The 21,764-nt window shown below is 51.1% G+C and overlaps 1 protein-coding gene across 1 annotated transcript in view; it reads left to right on the forward strand.

Annotated features, from left to right (window-relative positions):
• Positions 1 to 21,764, forward strand: part of EPG5 (ectopic P-granules 5 autophagy tethering factor) — a 94,046-nt gene that overhangs the window by 40,550 nt on the left and 31,732 nt on the right. Inside the window, exons 17-27 of the mRNA XM_075533267.1 lie at positions 547 to 687; positions 4,128 to 4,272; positions 4,493 to 4,690; positions 5,779 to 5,889; positions 7,444 to 7,566; positions 8,496 to 8,662; positions 9,797 to 10,018; positions 12,097 to 12,220; positions 13,799 to 13,943; positions 18,690 to 18,861; positions 19,476 to 19,638. Of these exons, the coding sequence (XP_075389382.1) occupies positions 547 to 687; positions 4,128 to 4,272; positions 4,493 to 4,690; positions 5,779 to 5,889; positions 7,444 to 7,566; positions 8,496 to 8,662; positions 9,797 to 10,018; positions 12,097 to 12,220; positions 13,799 to 13,943; positions 18,690 to 18,861; positions 19,476 to 19,638 (1,711 nt within the window). The remainder of the gene's footprint in view (positions 1 to 546; positions 688 to 4,127; positions 4,273 to 4,492; positions 4,691 to 5,778; positions 5,890 to 7,443; positions 7,567 to 8,495; positions 8,663 to 9,796; positions 10,019 to 12,096; positions 12,221 to 13,798; positions 13,944 to 18,689; positions 18,862 to 19,475; positions 19,639 to 21,764) is intronic.

Consider the following 21,764-nt stretch of genomic DNA (forward strand, 5'->3'; position numbering starts at 1 on the left):
CCGAGTGCATACCCTACTGTACCACCAGGCTTTTACTGTTAGGTCAGTTAAGGCTCTTTCAGCCTCTATCCATTACCCAATTCCACATCCCTCAGTGTAGCAGTCCACCCTTTGGCACCAAATTGTGTCTCTGATGGGCTGTGGTTAGATGCCATCTTCTGTACAGCAGGATGAAAAGCTGCCCAGGCCCTGGGCCATCCTCACAGTTGTCTTAGATCTCGTGCTGCTGTAGCAAAATCCCAGCCTTCTCCGATCCTGTCCCTTCACAAGGCCGCCCGTTCCCAAATGAGATCGTCACCGTCGACATAGAGGTTACATCTGTAGCACATGTTTGGGGAGACACACTTCGGTCGATACCAAGCTCCATTCTGCTTCCCCAGTTCTAGGTCTAGTTCTAGTTCCAGAGTTCTGGTTTAATGTTTCCTTGTGAAGACTGGGCACAGAAAGACTTGCCGGAGCCCGAGGAACTCAGGGCAGGATGCCAGCGGGGACATGGCTTCATGAACTGGCCACCTCTGTCCTCATCGCCCTTTCCTTTCCCTACAGCATCGAGAAGTTCTGTGCAGAAGGCATCACGCTGCTGGGGACTCTGGTCCAGTCGAGGCATTTGAGAACCGTGGTCCATGTCCTGGATAAGATCCTGCCTTTGTTCTACCCGTGCCAGTATTACCTCCTGAAGAATGAGCAGTGAGTGCCCTTCCTTTGTGGCAGGGGCATGAGAGCGCCCCCGCAAGGGCGAGTGACTGTGGCTGTTAGTTTCTGAAGGGCAATCTGGGAGCTGCCGTTTCAGTGGCGGTGTTTAGGAGGCGGAAAACCCCAGTTGAGAATGCAGGCGGTTTGATGATCCTAGCTGTCTTAGCAAGAGTGTGCTTGGGTTGCTTGTACGTGGTTAGTGTTGGAAACATCTGGTGTGTTTCCGTTGGCTTCTGGGAAGAGTGCTCCCGGCATTAAGCAGAGATGGCTGTGTCCTAGTAATGCAAGGGCCTGCACGGCGCATTGTGCATGGGCACCAGAAGGTGCTCAGTCATGGGACACACAGACTCTGGTTCAGAATTTATAACATGCAGGCTGACGCCAGAGCGCTGTAACCAAGATGGGGGACCGCCCTCTGGAGTGTCTCACTCCCGATTCCTACTCATAGAGGACAGGGTGGAACTGCCCCTGTGAGTTTCCAAAGGTGTCACTCTTCATGGGAATACAAAGCCTCATCTTGCTCCTGAGGAGTAGCTGGTGGTTTTGAACTGCTGACCTTGAAATTGGCAGCCCCGCGCGTAACCGCTGCGCACCAGGGCTCCCTTCTATGGAAGGTAGAGGATATTTATTTGCATACAGTGGTCAAATTATATGGCATTTATGGTCAAAGAAATGGTTGCTGGAGGAAGGGGGGAGGGAGGAGTTAAGGATCATGGGGTTGTAGGGTTCCTGACGGCAGGTGCAAACCCAGTGCAGGCCAGTGTCATCAGAAAGAGCTGTGTTGACTCGCATGCTTGGGAGGGAGCGGGGCCTCAGAGCCTCCTATGAACTTCAGGGCAGTCGGAGCAGTCTAGTTCCCAGCCAGGGCTGATGCTGACCCCTGAGGACATTTGGTAATAGACAGAAGACATCTTTGGTTTTCACGACCAGCTGGGAAGAGTGGTATTACTGGTATTTGGTGGGTAGAGACAGGCTCTCACTAGACACCTTACAGTGCACACAGTACAGGCCCCAAAGAATTACCAGGCTGCTCAAGTTGTTTCTCTTTGTCTCGCTCGCCGAGTTCTGCGTCTCCTCAGTGGGTTTTCCTGAGGGGTATGCAGGCCTGGCTACAGAGAGCGCTAGGTACTATCCTAGTTCCTGTTGGGAAAACGGACATTTCCCACACTGCCCTTCTGTAACCTTTCCTGACATGACCTAGATCATGTACTTTCTGTGGGCCAATCCTTGTGTCCCGTGGGATTGCCCAGTCCTGAGCGGGTGCGTCTGTCCTGAGAGCCCCTGTCTCAGTATGTGGGAGAGGGGCCAGGCCCCCTAAGGAAAGGGTATGCAGTTAGTGGAAGGGGGGTGGGAGAGGGGGTGTGGGGTCAACAGAGCAATACAGGACCTGCAGGCATAACTTTCTGCAAGAGCTAGATCTCTGCTTGACCTCTGGGCCAGTGGAGAGGAGGGGGCTTGGCTGGACTTTTCCTTTATGAGTGGCGGGTTGAGGGGACTTGAGAGGCCCAGGCTGGGGCTGCCTCAAGAGGCGTGGAGGAGGACAGGGCGTGGAGGAAGAGGAGAACACCTCTGTAGGGATCTCAGGAAGAGCGATGGGGAAGGGTTGAAGTCAGCAGCAAAGGAGCCCTTGGTGGGCTGTGCTAGGAGACTGGTCGCATATCCCAGGCCCCCGAGGGGAACTGTGCAGTGAGAAGATCTACCTGGTGGTGAGAATCCCCAGGGGGAACCTGTGAACTAGGAAGTCCCAGTTCCCTGTGGAGATCCTGCGTGATTAGGCCCTGGGAATGGGGTTTGTTTTCCTTTAAATAAGCACCAAGGCCCGGGGCAAGGCTGGGGACACTGGTCCTCGTGGCCCTCACCCCATCTTTTATTAGTGTGTGAGCACAGGCGCCCTCGGGTTGATTCAAACCCATAGTGATCCCGAGTCAAGGGCAACAGAGCAAACCACTGCCCAGCACCTGTTAGCTTGAGCCTGTGGCTGCAGCCACTGTGTCACTGTCTCTTTGCTGGACCTCTACTTTACTCGACGCGATGTCCCCCTTTCTGGGAGAGAATGTAAGAGTTGTGTCTGTTGAGATCTATTTAGGTGGTATTTTACAGTGGACTCTAGTAACCTATACCACGCTTCTCTGGGGTTGGCTTTTGGGTGGTGTCCACTCTGGGGCCCTGTGCTCTGACCTCTGACGGCACCCCGTGGTTCTGCTTCTCCTGTGGGAATGCCCTCTGGACTGTCTCTTGTGCTGTGTGGCGGCCCTTCATCCCCCGTCACAGCTGTCCATCGGCTCCTGGTCCTGGCTCTGCCCTCAGCCACACGGATCATCACCACCTCTGCAGAGAGCATAGTTACCAATTTTAAGTCCCAAAGGAACACGCCAGGGGTCGTGAGAAAGGTCCATGCGTTGGGCATCTTTTAGGTGGGGGGTGTGTGTGCTTAGGAGGGGCGCACCGAGGAAGGAACATCGTGCATGAGATGTCAGGAACGGGGAGGGGCTTGCCAGGTGAGGTGAGGACGGAAAGAGCGTATCAGGCAGCACGCCCAGCAGAGAAGGGAGCCGGGCACCGAGGCCATGACTGTGAGCACAGCCCACCCTGTGTAAAGATGACCCCAGCAAAGGCCCACGGGATGGCGCTGTGGTGGGCAGGGCTCTCTCGGGAGACAAAACCAGCACACCGATATGGGTAGGTTTAGACAGCGAGAAGGACTGGAGCAGACAATTAGTCCACACAGCAGTACAGAGGGCTCAGTTCAACTCACGAGGCCTGCTGGGCCCAAGGTCAAGGGAGTGGGTCAGCAGCTCACCAGAGAGCAAGAGAGAGAGGGGGCGGGCCTTGCAGAGCCATGTATCTCTCTGCCTTCCAATCAGACTGCGACCTGATGAATCTCACCTGTTCCCATCAGCCAGGTTGCACCATAAACCTACCTATCACGGGTGTAAACCCTAATGCAGCTGTGTAACGGTGACCCCAGTAAGAGCCCCCAAATGCTGTGGGAGCCCCTCCGCTCGTCTTGCTGACAGGTAGCACAGTGATGTTGGTTTGTGGCTTTTCCCCTCCAGTGCTCGTTAACTTGCATTTGTTTCTGTGGCTTGGTTAGCGACCCTGTCGCACAGGGTAGAATTACCCCTGTGCGTCTCTGAGGCGTAGCTTTCAAAAGGAGTAGAAAGTTCTCTCACAGAGTGGCTGGTGACTTCGAACTGCTGACCTTTAAGGAGCACAGCCCACAATGCCACTGGGGCTGGTATGGTCTGCAGGCACACGCACACGCACACCTACATTTGAGAAATGTTCCCTCAGAAATTCCGGGCGCTGTCTTGGGAACCGTCCACAGAGCCCTGTTCTGTGACCATTTCCCGTTCCTGTTCCTGGGAAGCAGACTGTCACAGCCACCCTGCTGTCTCCTGATGGAGGTTCAGCGCCGGTCCTGTCGCTCGCAGGTTTTTGTCGCACCTCCTCCTGTTCCTGCACCTGGACAGCGGCGTCCCTCAGGGTGTCACGCAGCAGGTCACTCACAAGGTGGCGCAGCACCTGACGGGAGCCAGCCATGGGGACAACGTGAAGCTGCTCAACGGCATGATCCAGGTCAGAGCCCTGCACCCTGCGCTCCCCACACCCCACACCCGCTCGGCAGGCTTCCCAACCAGAGACATCAGTGCCGGGCTCCTGCCAGGCCTGCCCGGTGGTCAGCATTGGGCGTTGCCGTGGAAGCTGTTATGCTGGTGGTGGTTTGATGGTGGGGCAGTGGGAGGCTGGAGGCCAGCTGCTACCTGTGGTCCCATCACCTTGGCCTTCTCTCCCACAGGCGCACATATCTGTAAGCACTCGCCCCCACAAGGTGGGCCCTGTTGCCGTGCTGGAGTTCTGGGTGCAGGCTCTTATAAGCCAGCACCTGTGGTACCGAGAGCAGCCCATCCTCTTTCTCATGGACCACTTGTGCAAAACAGCTTTTCAGCTGACGCAGGAGGACTGTGTGCAAAAACTACTCTACCAGCAGCACAAGGTAAGCCCGTTGGAGACGGGTCACAGCCCGCTAGCACGGAGCCCCGGGAACTGAGAAGAGAGCGCCTGTCAGAATGGTGGGGAAGGGCCACCTGCCTCCTCTGAAGGCAGGAGGCAGGGAGTGTCTCGCCACCAGTGTCACCAGCGCTGATTCCTGTGCGCGTATGTCTTCTCTCCAAGTGTGTTTGACCGCTGCTCCCAGCTGCCTCTCCCAAGGCACTCTACTTCTTACGGAGGTCACAGGCGACCATTCGGGATCAGGATCGACTCAGGATGCAGTTCTCTGATTAACACAGTTATCTAGCCATACTCACAGGCAGGCCTTGCCCTGGCCCTGGCCTCTTGGGCTGGCCCGCCCTCTAGTGTTGGGGCAAGTGTGCGCTACAAAGCTCTTCAGTTGTACTTACTACTGAGCGCCTGGAAGCAGCAGCTCCACCAAGCCTGGCTGAAGGCACGTGCTGAGATTCCCACCGTGCTGCCTCCTCAGGTCTCCTGCTGCTGCTCCTGCGCTGGGCTTGCTGCTCACTGTCTGTGCCGTGTTTACTATTACAACTCTCTATCTCCTTAGTCTCAGGGCGCGATGCTGGCACCCAGGGCCCAAACAACGTTCTTGATTCTGACTCTTCTTTCTTGATGGTAGTGAGGCCACGTTCTACTCTGGGATTGGCTCTCTTAACCCGAGTGGCTGGGAGAACTCACCAGTTCCCTCCTTAGGGTTCCATGTGCCATGTTTGCATGGCCCTACCCATGCGGAGTTCCAGGCACCTTATTTACATGACTAGTAAGCTGTCCAGTCCCCCTAAAGGGCCACAGATGTATTGGCAGGTCTCAGCCCAGACATAGTGCAAGTGTCACAAAGGCCATGGCTTTCAGGGTTTTGTGTGGTGACTCAGTACACCTCGCGCCCCAGGAGAACCCGCTCATTCCCTTTCTCTGTAGCTGGCTGTCCGGGACTATCACTACTGATGGGCTAATTGATAGCTGGGTCTTACCAGAATCTCTATTACACTAAGACAAATGCTGATACAGTTGGAAAGATCACTGGAAAGTACCTCAAGTTTCTCTGCTCTGTGCCTTGTCCCTTCATAGAACGCTCTGGGCTACCACTGTGACCGCAGTCTGCTCTCTTCCCTGGTGAGCTGGATCGTGGCTGGCAACATCACTCCGTCCTTCGTGGAGGGCGTGGCCTCGTCCACCCAGGTAGGAATCCCCCAAAGCAAGGAGTGACTGTTTGTTATCTCTGTGACCTTTAACATTATCATCCGGAGGAATAAATTCTAATACTGTGTTGGGCCCAGTTGACTAGAGAAACAAATCCAGTGATACTCATATATGTGTAAGAAGGAACTTTTGTACAAGAAGTAATTCTATATCAGGAAAACATCCCAGCCCAGTCCAACTCAAGTCCATAATGATACTAGTCCATAAGGTCCTCTTCAAACTCATGCAGCCACAGGCTAAAATGTAAGCTCTTCTGTTCAACAATGTCCGTGTGCCCGTCATGGTCCCGTTCCTGCTTCTGTGGTCCCACCTCTAACAGTGATGTGTTGATCTGCCGCCAGTCATGAGTTTGTGACAGCCCCCTTTGCTCCATGCCTTACGCCCCACGCACCCTGACTGGATCCTCACACGTCATTGTCACCTGGCGCTAGTGGCTCCCCTCATCGGGATGATGTGTCTGTGTCTTTGTGTGGTCTTTGCTTTCTTAGGAAATGTCCCCCTTAAATTATTTTTGAATGTATTGTGCGTTTATATGTAAAGTGTTCAGTATCCAGGCACAAAGATGAGCTTTAAAAGGACGCCGATAATAAAAGGCAGTGATCATGAAAGCAAAGAAATGCAGTACTGCTTATTCCTCCTTCAGGCCCCACAGTGTTATGTAGACTCGCACACACCTGAAGCCGGTGAACCCATGTCCCCTCCCAACAAATTGTTCTTCACGATCATCTCACCTGTGGAAAAGTTTCAGCTCTTTCCTTGCACCAAAGATCACTGCCATCCTCAGTGATGACCCTGTGGGTGGGGCAGGGTGGATTGCCGCTTGGGTTTCTGAGAGTGTCAGTCCTTAAGGGAGGAGAAATGAACTGCTGGCCTGTGGTTAGCAGCCCAGTGCATAATTAATACACCTCCAGGGCTCCTTCCCTGCAGACTCACCCACAAATTCTACCTAAAGACACAGGAACCACTTTGGTCAGAACTAGGGACCACCTATATTTGACCAAGTCAAAAACGACAGCCCAGTTGTTAGGACAGATGCCTGCTCTGCGTTGGAAAGACCTGCATGTACTAGGGCTCCACTGCTTTCTTGTGGCTGCATGGTGCTGCGTTCCTACTCTGACGCTGTACTCAAACAGTGCTCCCTCCGCTTTCAGTTAGTCACGGACATGCTAGTCTTGTCTCTCAGAAATGAAAGACTGCTTAGGCGCAGAGCCCGTGTCTGCCCCCCGCCCCCTTTCCAGTCTCTCATGTATGTAGAAAAGGCTCAGTCATGAACAGAGTTCCTTTGATGACCAAGCGACCCTTTCCAAAGGAACTTGATGTTTCCCAGTGATTGATCTTATCTGAAGTCACATCCGTGACCATTGGGATGGGTATAAAAGTTTCCCCCTGTGTACCTTTACAACCTGTAAATGCTGGCTGAGAGCTGTGATAAGATTGTCAGCTCGCAGACTCTCAAGATTGCTTCGTTGTCGTCTTAGTCCCCTCAAGGTCGCTCCCTCACTCACTCTTTTCCTGTACCCGGTGTCGTTGTAGGTGTGGTTCGCCTGGACTGTGCTGAACATGGAATCCATCTTTGAAGAAGATTCCCAGCTCCGAAGAGTTGTCGAAGGGGAATTGGTTATAAATTCTACTTTTACCCCTGACCAAGCTTTGAAGGTGCAAATAGCTGTTCTGCACTTGAGTGGTGACAGGTGGCTTATAGAGTCGATGGATGCGTGTAGCTCTCGAGCTTCTGTGCTTTTTGTTGCTGTTGCTCATGCTTGGGAAGCACATAACCAAACCCGTACTTAATCGTAGAATTGCCCAACGTTTATTCAACAAGAGCCACAGCCTATTATCCGCGTGCTGGGTGGGTTTCCCAGGTGAAGGTGATTGTCCTTATTCTAAAGTAAGTGGGTTTGTGCCAAGGGCACTGTTGTCCTTGGGAGGGTGTGTTGCTGAGTCTGGAGCGCAAGCTCGGAGTTTGCTCGTAATACACAGAAGCTTCATGGAAAAACGGAATTGCAAGATATATGGGGTTTTCTCATGAGCTTTTGAACTCCCTTTATAACACCACTGCCGACCTTTAGTCTTGACAAAATTGAGGAAAATTGATGTATGCCTTTTGAATTCATAAGAAGACCCCACAGGATAGACTTGGCTTTGAGGTGTGAGGGGGATTTATCATTCTTGAAAGGTCTTTGAACATTTCAAATTTTTGCGAGACCCATCAAGCTTGACCGCCAAGTTGACTTTGCTCCCCTGTCATCCTGCTCCCTGCACTCGTCTCGTATTTTAAACGCAGACGAAGTTCAGGGGTGGGAACGAGGCAAAGCTTGCTTGATGGCTCTTGAAACCCATTTCTGTTTGGTAGTCTGGGATTGGTTTCGTCCGAAAAACAACAGAGCTGTCCTGTTCTGCTGCTGCCAGGGAAGTGGAAGTGTTCAGTAGTGAGTTGAGGTTTTATACGACATATTTTTTCTCCTACCAAAATTAAAAGCATGTTCAGCATCGCGTTTGACCTGGTTTTCCCTCCACGAGGGCGCCGGCTGTGCTTGCCGGGTCATGAGTCATACCCGGGTGGCTCACAGTCTCTTCTTTTGTAGAAAGCCCAGGCCCAGCTGAAGCTCCCCATTGTCCCGTCCCTCCAGCGGCTGCTGATTTACCGATGGGCCCACCAGGCCCTGCTCACGCCCTCTGACCACCCTCTGCTGCCACTCATTTGGCAGAAGTTCTTCCTCCTGTATCTCCACCGCCCAGGACCGCAGTATGGGTAAGGCACTCAGGGTTCCCCGGGTCTGAAGCCACGCCTGCCTTTGTTTGCAGGTCGTGTTTCTTGTGTGATCTAAGTCAGAATGCTTGTTGGGTGAGGAGTGGGGTGAACCACGACCAGACTGTCCGGCAGCCAGGGGGCCGTGCGTGTGTGCGTGTGTGCTGGGGTGTCCAGTGTTTCAGCTGCCTGCCTCGAACCAGCTCTCTGGCTCCGAGCTCCTTCCCCGACCCACTCTCCATTCCCTCGCCCACTGCTTTGAGACTTTGTCAAGTCTCTGTGACTGCTGCCAGGGCTTCAAGCACAGGGCTCATTTTTGATCAGTTTGCTCCTCTCCGTGGTGGTGATGATACCTGGATTTTGGTGTTGCATTTTATTTTTCTTCTGATTTACGTGCACTGTATCGTTGGGCCCTCTCCTAAGACCCTTGGGGATGGGGACGGTAAGTGCCGGTTTACTGCCGTGAGCCCTGGCAGTGCTGTTGGGTGAGTTGGAGTGCCAGCAGCAAGGTTGGTGGTTCAGGCACACCAGCTGCTCCGGAAAGATCTATAGCCTAGGAAACCCACGAGATTGCTTGGCGTTCTAAACGACTTGATGGCAGCGGGGAGACACAGAGCACAGGCCAGGGGTGGTGTGATTCATTTGCTGTTGGCCACATCTGAAAGGTGAGTGGTTTGGACTCACCGTCGGCTCCAGAGCAGAATGTCCTGGTGAGCCCCTTTAGAAAGATGACATCCAAGAAAACCCTGTGGCATTTGGTTATACTCTGAAATGCCTGGGTCCACAGGAGTCTGAATCAACTCGATGGCAATGAGTTTATATATTTGTATTTGGTTACATACCAAAACCCCCAAACTCATTGCCATCACCTGATTCTTTCTCACAGTGACCCTATAGAAACCTATAGGGCAGGGTCATACTGATCCTGTGGGTTTTCTAGTAGAAAGCCTTCTGTTTCTCCCGTGGAGCATTTGGCGGCTTTGAACTGCTGACCTTGTGGGTAGCAGCCCAGAGCATAACCGCTACACCACCAAAGCTCCTGGTTGTACACCCATCATCAGTTGACTTGCTAATTTACTGCCACTTTGGGCCACGATGTTATCGAAAACTTATAGACCTGTGCTTGCATTTTTTAAGGTTACCCATAGATGGTTGCATTGGAAGAAAGTTTTTTCAAAGCCCTGCGCACATCACTTTGTTGAACGACATGAAGAGGCGCCTGACCGAGGTGGCTGACTTCCACCACGCTGCGAGCAAGGCCCTCCGAGTTCCAGCAGAGGGCAGTGAAGGGCCGTGCCAGAGCCAGGCGGGGACGCCGGGGCACCTGACGTCTCCGGAGCTGCACACAGAGCTCGTGAGGTAAAGCCTGCTCACTAGTCCTTTAGTCAAAGCCTGCTCACTAGTCCTTTAGTCGGCACTGTCCTGGGGCACTGCCCCGGGGCTGCTCTGTGGTGGTCTGGGTCGCTTGAGGCTGTTGTCTCAGTCCTATCAGATTGCATGTGGAAGGGGACTTCCATGTGGGCTTGGGTCCTGGAATGTTCCCTTCTTATGAGAAGCTAGTCAGTACTTTGAGCGCCCCTCTGTGGAACGGCTGGCACGTGAGCGATCCAGCAGAAGATAGCTCTTCGATTTCTTTATAGCGAAGCAGAAAGAACCCAGAAGCATTCATCCTAGCAGTGACAAACCTTCCAGAATAATAGTTCAGTGAAGGAAATGTATCACTCCCCAAGGCAGGGCTCTTCAGAGGATGCTCTAGCAGGGCTCAGCACACTGCAGCTTGAGAACCACACGCGGCTCTTCAGTGCACTCATGTGGCTCTGAAGCAACACCGAGAAATGTAAAGGATATTGTTCTGATAACGGTGATTTCATTTACTTGTGAAAATGTATTTATGACTCTCGAATAACTTTTAATTTGCTGTGAGCTCTTCTGTCTCACCAGTGTGCCAGTCCCTGGTCTAGGTGGTTCACTGGCCCTCTGGGGTGAGGCTGGGGCCTCCCAAAGCTGCATGGCATGGTGTTGGACCCCACCCACCTAGGCGCAGAACTCTGCAGTGAGTTTGGGTCTCTGACACGCTCTCTGCAGCTTTCATTTATGACTTGTTCTGGGCCAAGGGAGAGTCTTGCAAAGGAGACTTATTGAAACGGTTCACGGCAGTTAACCCTGAGTACAATACAAGCTGTCTCGGCGAGGAAGCTCAGCCTCCAACCCCATCTGTCCTGCTCCTTGCCTTGGATGAAAGGAAAGACTTAACTAGTAGTAACTGCCTGACATTATACATCAGCCAAGAAAGCCTCTAATTCTGCTCCTTCTCTCTGAGCCCCTTACTCTGGCCTGATCATAAAGTGGCCAGCAATCCTCAACCCCTCCCTTCCCCTCCCCTCCCCTCCCCTCCCCAGCAGCCAACAGTGGAAGAGAGCCCCCCCTCATCTCTTTCTTTAAGAGCTTCCTGGGGGTCTCGGCTCCACCTAGGAGGCTGCCACGGAGGGAAGGAGGGGATTTTCCACTCCTGTGCAAAGCAGAGCACCGCCACCTCCTGGCCCCACCCAGGGGCCGGTGTCACTTCTTCCCTGGGACCTGTTGCTGCGAACAGCAGCTTAAAATACCAGCGATCTGTTCCTTGTCAACACCAAAGACAATAGAAGTAGAGGAAACCGCTATATTTTTAAAGTCTCTCTTGGAAAGTTATTTATTTATTGGGGTGGGAGTGGCAATTGGCCTGTGTTCTGTTTCTTCTTCTAAATGGAACAAGCCTGCACATACCAAGCACTTTATCTGGGTGATCTCCTGGAGGTGGGGGGACACACAGCCCCGGGCTGGCAAGCCTCTCCAGTGCAGAAAGTGAAGGTGGACCTCAGGATTGGACCCGAGAGACAGAGCACTCTGGGTCTGAGTGGATGCAAGCACCCAGGCTCATTGCCCCAGCCAAGAGAAGCAGCCTGTTCCAATCCCACCTACACTATCTAGCCCTGTTTTCACCACAGCATCCTCAGAGCCCTTTCTCCATATCTCCTTGTCTTAGCAATTTGTGCATGACACTAAATAGTCATGATGGGTCCGCGGGACTGTGGGGGGCACTGGGCGGGGTGGCAGTTATGCATTAGTCTGCGATCTGCCAGGTCCACCGTTGGAAACCACCAGCAGCTCCTCCGTAGAGAGGACTTTCTGCCCCCATGATCAGTTAGTCCCACAGGTGCAGTTCTGCCCTTCCCTGTCGGGTCGCTGTGAGTCAACCTTGACCTGATGGCAGTGAGCATCGACTCCCAGACAGATGTGAACTCTTGGAAACCCTTGTCCTACAGGGCTGGACGAATCGAATCGAGCGGACAGCACTGGGTTTTGTGTTGTCTGCTCTTGTGCAACAGGCCTACCGTCCTGAGGACGTCCCAGCTGCCCATGCTGTCTTAATGTCTGTGCGATCACGTTGTGTCTTTCAGACTCTTCAATGTCTATGTCCTATGGCTAGAAGATGAGACTTTTCAGAAAGGAGATACCTATATTCCGTCCCTGCCACAGCATTATGACATTCACAGGCTGGCGAAAGTGATGCAGAATCAGCAGGTGAAATGGTGGCGATGTTTCTTGTAGCGTCTCTGATTGGTTCGGTTGGCCCCATTCATAATCTCGTGGTAAAGCCACTTACGGGTGTGGGAATGACTGGTTGTCCGGATGGGCCCTGTGTGTGGGTTTTGCCCGTGGGTACATAGCATTAAATGTGACCTTCCCTTTTGAATCTCTCCTCTAACGGCTTAGAGCTTATTCTGGGACGTGCTACCACCTTTGCGTTCTTCCTTATCTTAAAATGGCCAGCAACTGAACATTTTTAAGCGATGAGCTCCACGCCCACGAGAAGCACGCTGTAAGCACTTAGCTTGGGAGGACTCATACTTTGTCCGTGACCCAGCGGCTGACCCCCAGGTGACCCCATTGATCAGCCAAGACTGGAACCCTAGGCTGTAGTGCAAGAGAGAGACTCGGTTGCTTTTCATTGATTCCAAAGCCGCATTTGCAGCAGCAAGTGAAGGCGATCGCATTGGGTTTGTTAACAATTCAAACGACGTGGGCAGACTGTGAAGGGGCCCAAAAAGTTTGTGGCAACATGACATCTCTTTCAACTCCCTTTCCCCTCCTAGTTGAAGAGACTTACTCTCCCTCCCCCCCACCGTGTTCCATGTGCCTGGTTGCATCTCTACCTCGTGCGTGCCTCTGACTACCTTGTCTTGGAGCTTATCACAGAGAGCATGCTTCCCAAAATGGATTGATGCAATGACTAGGCAATGACATTTTCCCACAAACTTTTTGAATCCCACTTAGTTCATAACCTAAAATCTTTAGCATATACTTTTTAAAGACAAGCAGGGGAAACAGTAGATTCCTCTGCATTTACATCTGAAAACTATTCACAGTGATTTCTGGATTGCACAGAAATTGTTAAGTGGGAGCCCAATCTCTGTAAACGCACATTGGAAACTATTGAAGGAAAACAAAAACAACAGCAAAACAAAACAATTTTCCATTTGTCACACAAGCGCTCTACGAGCTTTGTTTATTTTTATAGTTTGTTACCACCAGCGTTCACAGTTTGCGGTGGGATGTTATGTCTTAGTTGAGTCTGTTTAATTGAGAAGTCTCCTCCTCAACCACCCCCCGCCCACCTCTCCCGGCTCTGCCACTGGGCTTTGCAGTTTCTTTGTTGAGGAAAATGAGTGTTTGTCCTTGGAGCGTCCCCACAGTCTTGATTTCGCAGATTGTCCCTTCGCTGGTATAGTTTAACATGTTTTCTATTTCCTGGAATGTGATACTTGGATCTAGAAGCTTGGGGCCACCCAGGTCCCATTATTTTCAGTATCTTTATTAGTTATACCTCACACTTCAAGGGTCTCTATTTTTTAACTGTGCTGTGTAATGCACGTAATGTATTAAATCAAGTAGGGCATGCAATAATTTGTAATTATATCACAGGGCTGTTCAAGCTATATTTTTCTGATGATGGTACACAGTAAGGTAAGTGTGGAGACCACCGGCAAGAGTGGCCGTTTTACAGTGCGGCTGACTGTGCGCCGCTTACCGGCACGCTGCAGTGCCCCGCGGGGCTGTGCGCGCTGCATGTGTCAGAGGGAGGATGTGCTTCCGCCCTAGGAGCTCTGGATGGAGTATGTGAACATGGAGCGCGTCCACCACGAGTTCCAGGAAACCGTCCGTCTGTGGACACGTGCCAGGCTCGAGTCCCACTCCCCGCCGTGCAGCTTGTCAGCGCAGCCGGACTTCGCCGACCCTTCTCTGGGTGAGTGGTGGGAGCCCCAGCCCCAGCCAGCAGTGAGAGCGCAGGAGGATGGCTTTGTATTCAGAGTGGGCTTAGGGGCCCAGCAAAGTCCCAACACAACCCCTTGCTTTTTCTCTGCCGTGAAATACGTCTGGAGGCCGCCAACTCAGAGGAGCTTAGCTTGCCCCCCCTCCAAGCTTTTAAAGACCTCCGATGCTCCCTGTCTTGTGCCCCGCAGTTCTCAACCTGGTTCCCACGTGCAGTCCAAGCTGGCTGCTCGGCATTCACGTTTCCTGCCCGCAGGCAGCGAGCCTCCCCTCTTTGAGTGGATTCCTTTCAGAACCATGCGGGCTCAGCATGTATTTACTTTGTTGTTGTTGCTGACGGTTAGTTTTTTAAAGAGATATCTCCATGGAGTTACACATTTTCATGTCACGTGCTCATTTCAGGCCTTCCGTCTCAAAATTCTGAAGTCTGTCTTAATTAAAACAAACTCTTATTTACCACACCAAGGGAATGACAAGTTGGTTGCTTCTCACAGTGTTTTTTTTTGTTGTTGAAAATGTGTGTATATTATCATTATCCCTTAGTTCAGTGGTTCTCAACCTGTGGGGGTTGAGCAACCCTTTCACAGGGGTCGCCCGATCCATAACAGTAGCAAAATTACAGTGATGAAGTAGCAATGAAAATAATTTTATGGTTGGGGTTCACCACACATGACGTGTATGAAAGGGTCGCGGCCTTAGGAAGATTGAGAACCGCTGCCTTAGTTGCCTCTGCAGGCCACAAAGGTCCATTTAACCTCGAAGTAGCTGATGTACTTCTATAACGAAAAATAGCATTGAGGGCCATCATTTTAATTCTAATATCTGACTCTCTTGTAAATATAGGACACATCATGGAATTATCAAGATCTAGTTGTTGACCAAAGCATTGCGAGTGTAGTGTTCACAGTGCACCGAAGAGATTGAGGGAGAGGTAAAAATCCCTTTTAGTTCCAGCTGCCTGCCACTAGCTCGCTGTGCGATCAGAGCTAAAGCAAGACCCTCTGGGCTTCATTCAGTTCACGTACCTGTAAAATAAAGGTGCCGGATAATCTCCTCTCAGATCTCGCTCCAGCACCTATGTTTCCCTTTTCTCCCTTGGAAAAAGAAGCTGGCACACCAGCCACACCGGTTCTTACTTCCCCTTCCTGAAGGTTTGTGAACTGAGAAGGGAAAACGCGTGTCGATAGTTAAGCCAGAGGTTCACTAAGGCCCGGCTTCTTGTGGGCATTGTCCCGACACTTCACAGGCACCAACGCGGTCCTCAGGGAGATTAGAGCTTATCTCCATGACGATACGGGGAGAACGAGGAGCAGCGAAAGATTCCAGGTGTTGGGTGGTTAGTGAACTCACTTTGCCCAGCCCAGCTGGTCGATTTCAGAGTGATCGGTCTCCAAAGTTCTTGCATATAACCAGGCTCTCAGCCTTCCTGCTTCCAGTGATCATACAGGTTGTACAAAATCAATCCTGTGTTTTAAAAATGAGTTTCAGGTTTTTTCTTAGATGATAGCAGGTGTAATGGCTGTGTCAAACATGTGCCTTGTGGGCTGTGGTTGTAGGAAATATTTAACCAGGACCTACCATGGACTAGGAGTCCTGGCGGCAGAGTGTATAATTCTCTGGGCTGCTAACCATAAAGTCAGCTGTTTGAAACCACCCACTGCTCTAAGGGAGAAAGACGAGGCTTTCTACCCCCACAGAGAGTTAGTCTCTGAAGCCCACAGGGGCGGTTCTCTGCTGTTCTTCAGGGTCACCGGGTCAGAACCGACTCCATGCAATGAGTTTGGTTTGGGAGGCGCCAGGCTTTGCACACCCAGGACCCCAGGTACTTACTGTTGAATCACATTTGTTTTGCTGGCTTTATAATGTTAGCCTGTTGTGGCCCAGGATGGTGGTTAAAATGAATGATGCTATGAATCGAGCTTTAAAGGTTTTCGTCTTGGGCTGGGAGAGACCCCAGGTTCTCTTCTGTGCCATGGCCTCGACGGCTGGCTGCAGAAAGAACGGCTCCTCCTGGTCCTGACTCCCGCGGCGCCATCTCTGCAGAGTGTGGCCCTTGCCGTGGAAAAGCACCAGCCTCGGGGGCAGTGCTGCCCTTGACCTGCGTGGAGTGCTCTCTGCCATCTGTTTGGGGGCACAACAATGCAGGCTTCCTAGTGCCAAGCACAGTCACAACTCGGAACTTTTCTCTAATTCCTCTCAACAAGAATGGAAAATTGAAGGCTTTATTTGCAATGAAATCGGAAACCCGTGGTCCCTTAAGTGCTTGTTGACTTCCTGGCTTGGAATGCCCTTGATCTCTCCCAGTGCTGTCACACAATTGAAAAAACTAGATATATGACAGCAGCATTTTTCTTTGTCAGCCCCCACCTGCCGGTGGCATTGTGTGTAGTGTGAGAAGAGGGGGCGGGAGGAGAGGAATTTGGGGGCAAACACCACGTGTTTGGCTCTGTGAGAGGGATAGGAATAGGAAACATCTCAATTGCATTGTCCAGTCAGAGACCTTGCTCCGTCAAGGCTGAGCCTTTGCTTCTCGCTGCTCAGCTTGTTCTGTTGCCGCGAGACTCAGTGTCCGAATCTGGATTGCGTGCGTCTTTCCTCGTTGAGTGAATGAGTGAGTGAGTTACTCTGTGACTATAGGAGTTTATACACACATCTCCATTCACTTTAATTCTAATCCCAGCCCTCCTAGTTTTGATTTTTTTGTGTGTGACTAAACTGTATTCCGTAATACTCATGCCCTGTCCTCCCACTCCTCTGACATTTGTCTGAATGACTGCATCAGGCTCTTAGCTGGGCCCCTGCCTTCAAGCTTTATTCTCCCAATCCATCCAGCTAGCTGCCTTGCCGAGAGCCGTTCACTGCATCCCCTTACTCCAACATCAAGTCTAGACTTGGTACTGTGTCATTCCAAGCAATCTAATGGAGTAATTTAAAATCCTTAGACTGTGGTCACAAAGGGATCAGTTATCAGGCATCAAAGAACAAAAAAATCATATCATTGACTGCACACCTCCATGATAGGATCGCTGAAGACAAATGGGTGCATAAGCAAATCTGGTGAAGAAAGCTGATGGTGCCTGGCTATCAAAAGAGATAGTGTCTGGGGTCTTAAAGGCTTGAAGGTGAACAAGCGGCCATCTAGCTCAGAAGCAAAAAAGCCCACATGGAAGAAGCACACCGGCCAGTGCGATCACGAGGTGCCAAGGGACCAGGTATAAGGCATCATGCAAAAAAACAACAACGATATAAGTGTATGTATATATGTGTATATGTATATGTATATATATACCATATTAAATGAAGGGGGAAGTGCAGAGTGGAGACCCAAGGCCCAAGTGTCGGCCAATGGAGATCCCCTCATAGAGGCATTTAGGAGAGGAGATGGGTTAATTAGGGTGAGAGGTAGTACCAATGAAGAACACAGCTTTCCCCCAGATCCTGGATGCTTCCTCCCCCCAACTACCATGATCCAAATTCTACCTTGCAGGCCAGGATAGGACAGAGGCTGTACACTGGTACATATGAGGGCTGGAGGCACAGGGAATCCAGGGTGGATGATACCTTCAGGACCAAGGGTGTGAGGGGCGATGCTGGGAGAGTGGAGGGTGAGTGGGTTGGAAGGGGGAACTGATTACAAGGATCCACATGTGACCTCTTCCCTGGGAGAGGGACAGCAGAGAAGGGGGGAAGGGAGACTCCGGATAGGGCAAGATATGACAAAATAACGAGGTATAAATTACCAAGGGCACATGAGGGAGGGGGGAAAGGGGAGGGAGGGGAAAAAAAAAGAGGACCTGATGCAAGGGGCTTAAGTGGAGAGCAAATGCTTTGAGAATGATTGGGGCAGGGAATGTATGGATGTGCTTTATACAATTGATGTATGTATATGTATGGATGGTGATAAGAGTTGTATGGGTCCCTAATATAATGTAAAAAAAGAAAAGAGGAGAAAAAAATGATTAGGGCAGGGACTGTACAGATGTGCTTTATACAATTGATGTATGTATGTGTATGAACTGTGATAAGAATTGTATGAGCCCCTAATAAATTGTTAAAATTTAAAAAAAATTAAAAAAAAGATAAAAAAGAAAATGATTAGGGCAAAGAATGTACAGATGTGTTTTATACAATTGATGTATGTTTATGTATGGATTGTGATAAGAGTTGTATGAGCCCCTAATAAAATGTTTTTTAATAAAAAAAAATCCTTAGACTGTAAGCCTTTTGAGGGTAGGGACTCTAGTTAATTATATCACCTGCAGCAGAAAAAAACCCCAAAAAAAACATTAGCCTTGAGCAACGGTTCTCAACCTTGGGTCGTGACCCCTTTGGGGAGTCAAATGACCCTTTCACAGGGGTCGTCCAATTCATAACAGTAGCACAATGACAGTTATGAAGTAACAACGAAAATAATGTTGTGGTTGGGGGTCACCACCCCATGAGGCACTGTATGAAAGGGTCGCGGCTTTAGGAAGTCTGAGAACCGCTGGCCTTGAGGGTAAGTAGCGAAGGCTAATGCCGTGATGCATTTAGGCCTCTTGGGGTTTAAGGACCGATTCTTTTCCTCCCCAGCATTCTTTGAGCAGCAGGTCAGGGATTGCTGCCCACTAGCACGTGATACTAAGGGCATCCATCCCTCAGTAACTGACTTGACCTTTGGTTCTTGCAGCTCTTGTCACGATACATGCATATATCCATTGTGGACTTGACTTTCTTTCAGCTAAAGAACGGGTCTTGAGTAACCTGCGGAAACACGAGGCTCCCCATCCTCCCCTTGTCCTGCACCCCATGAGACCCCCTGTTCCCGTGATTTCCTCGGCCTCCCTGCTGAGTCAGAAGGACACCACCCAGCTTGCTCGAGGGGACCTGCATGTGCTGCAGCAGCAGGCCAGGTAGGACCAGGGGGCCTCGCGGGCCCTGTCTGCCGGCGTGCTGCTTTGAAGGCCTCCATGCGGCGGTCCTAGAAAGGCTGCCTCCGTTGGGTGATTGGCGAGACTGGCCCAGGCCCTCCGCTGGACTAACCCAGTCGTGACAAGTCATTTATGGTACATGTGTCATAGGGATGCCTGTGCACACACAGTAAACACAAGTGTCCAGTCCAGTGAATTCTGTAGAGAATTCACCTTCTTCACCAGTGCCATACCAGTTTGTGTTGCTGATACCTGTGACGACGTCTTTGGCACTTAGACGGGAGGCACATTTTAGGGCAAATTAAGTGTGGGACAGTCTCATTTCTGCTATTTTTAAAGGGTCTGTTTGGAAAGATTGATGGCTCACCCATTTCTAATCCACTGCCCTCTCTACTGCCTTTTCTACTAGAGTTTTTCTTGCTTTTCCAGCCTGACTGCAGGGGGAAGGGCTACGGGTAAGGCTGGCCTCTGTTACTCTGGAAAGCCGGACTCTCACTCGAGGCCAGGCTTCGACTTGCCAGCTAAGTGGAACTTTTTCTCCTTGATGGTGTCACCTCTCCTGAGTCCTCCTGCTGTCTCCTGGTGATGTTTTTCAGAACCGCAGCTCTCCGGGAATCCCAGCAGGTTGCCCTGGACAGTGAGCTGCTGGACACGATACCCAAACAGTATGTGAATCGAGAAGAACAGATCACACTTCATCTGGAGTGTCGGGGCAGCAGCGGGAAAAAATGCCAAGGAGCAGCCGTCGTCACAGTCCAGGTCAGCCTGCTCAGTGCTGCCCCTGTTGTTGTGAGCCTCGGGACAGCAGGTGGCAGAGTGGGGCTTTCCCCACGAGGTTTCCTAGGTTGGCATGTTACAGGAGCAGGTCTTCAATCTTGGCATGCCACTCTTATCGTTGAAAGGTTTGAAGATGAAATCCAGGGTCAGTAAATCTATATGTAGGGGAACTAAGTGGATGAATAGTTTATTAGGGTTGTGGCAGTGGGGGCTGGAGAGTTAATGGGGAGCTAATCATAATGAGTGCAAGAATGAAGAAAATGTCCTACAATCGATGTAGCAAGGATTGCATGACTTTCAATGTGATGACAAACCATTGCATGGCGTGTGAATAATATGTTACTTCAACTGTTTAAAACAAAAGGAACTGATTGAGAAGACCATAGAACAGGCTCCATGATCCACGCCCGCACGTTTCATATGTAGGCATACTTTAGGACAGTGAAGACACACACGGAGAATCACTTGTAAGGAGTTTCCAAAAGTGCATAGAAAAACTCTGTTATCTTTTAATCCCGTTTTGCATGAACTTTTTGTAACCCCCTTGTATTTCCTTAAGTGCCTAATAAGTCCTACAGACAAACAGACAGTCAAATAGGAACTCAAGGACAAGCAGGCTCATTGGGCAGCTCCTTGACAGACTTTGGTGGTAGTTGTCTGGATGGAGTTCCAGGTGGGTGGGGTGGGGTGGGGTGACGTCATCCAGGAGTGGACCAGAAGGCCTGCTTGTTCAAGGTTGTTTTCAGGAGTTGTGGTGGGAATCCACGTTGGGACTGCTGATGTGGAGGATTCCTGGAGAGCTCTGGCTGTTAGTTGTGGGAAGGACATGTGGAATGCAGGCCCAGGCAGGTCTAGCTTGCCAAGAGACTCAAAGAGAGGCATGCAGCCATCGACCACAATAGCCAGAGGAGCTGGGGGATCCCTGTTCCCTTTGTTTTCCAGTGGAGGAAGTACATGGTGTGGAGCGGTAGTGGACACGGCCAGTGAGTGGCAGACCCAGCTGAAGCCCAGGCTGGCTGGCTCCAGAGCCCACACTCTCCTTGGCCACTGCTCTGTCTCTTCCCTCCCAGCGAGCCTACCCTCCCTGAGCTTCAGTCAGCTGCTGAGCGGGGTGGGGGGGGGGCAGACTTAGATGGGCACTCCCTTGTCTGGCACCGTTGGAACAAAAAGAGCGCCTCTCTTTTGTCAGTCTTTTAGTGTGGGGGACACTGTGTTTTACTGACTCTTGGTTGTCTTGCTAATAGTTCCTCGGACAATGGTTTTCTCTAATGTTTCTTCTCTGAAATAGTCTGATATCTTATATTTTTCACTGCCTTCAAGCTTTCTCTGACTTTTCCAGCGTGGTTGCAGCTATCTAAAGTTAATGTGTAGTTTTCAGTCAAGGTGTTTGACGCAGAAGGCCAGGCGAATCAACCTTATTTTCCTGTGAACATGTCAGACTCCTACAGCATGGAAATGATGTTTCATAAAGCTAATGTCCCGACCAGTATCTTCACCTCGTTAGTGTACTGTAGTCGGATCAGGCCTTGGGGGTTTTAAGAACAGTCACCTGCTAAAGGAAGTAAGGAGGAAGAATAATCGAGCTGGAGTTTATGTTGGTTAAAAAATAACTCCAAAACCCAAAACACAGAACACATCATTTAATCCCATTTCCACCAGCTTTTGGGGAAAAAGTTCCACCCCTACCCCCGCCACTAAGCCAACCCCACTGAGTCAGCCCAACTTGTCCCCATCCTGCAGGACAGTCGAGCCGCCCATCGAGGTTTTCCAGGCTGCGATGTTGAGGGACACAGGCTGTCACGTCTTCCTCTTGTGGAGTGACCAGGCCTTCAAACTGGCCACCTTCCAGTTAGCAGCCAATGGCTTCAGCCACTGCACCCCCCAGGGTGCCCTCACGTGGGGATGTGGTTTTACGGCAAACAGTATTTTTCCTTATTTTGAAACTACGCCTCTTTGCCACGCTGTTAATTCTTTGTTAAGAAGGGCCTTCTCCTCGTGGTGAGGCGAGCACAAAGACTGCTGTCTCCAGCTCCGTGAGGAGTTGCAAACATTGCTTCCCCTCTCCAGTCACACGCCCGCCCGGCAACCTGGCCCCTGCCACTCCCAGG

The sequence above is a fragment of the Tenrec ecaudatus genome, chromosome 15 (genome assembly GCF_050624435.1).
Source record: "Tenrec ecaudatus isolate mTenEca1 chromosome 15, mTenEca1.hap1, whole genome shotgun sequence".
NCBI classification, from domain to species: domain Eukaryota; kingdom Metazoa; phylum Chordata; class Mammalia; order Afrosoricida; family Tenrecidae; genus Tenrec; species Tenrec ecaudatus.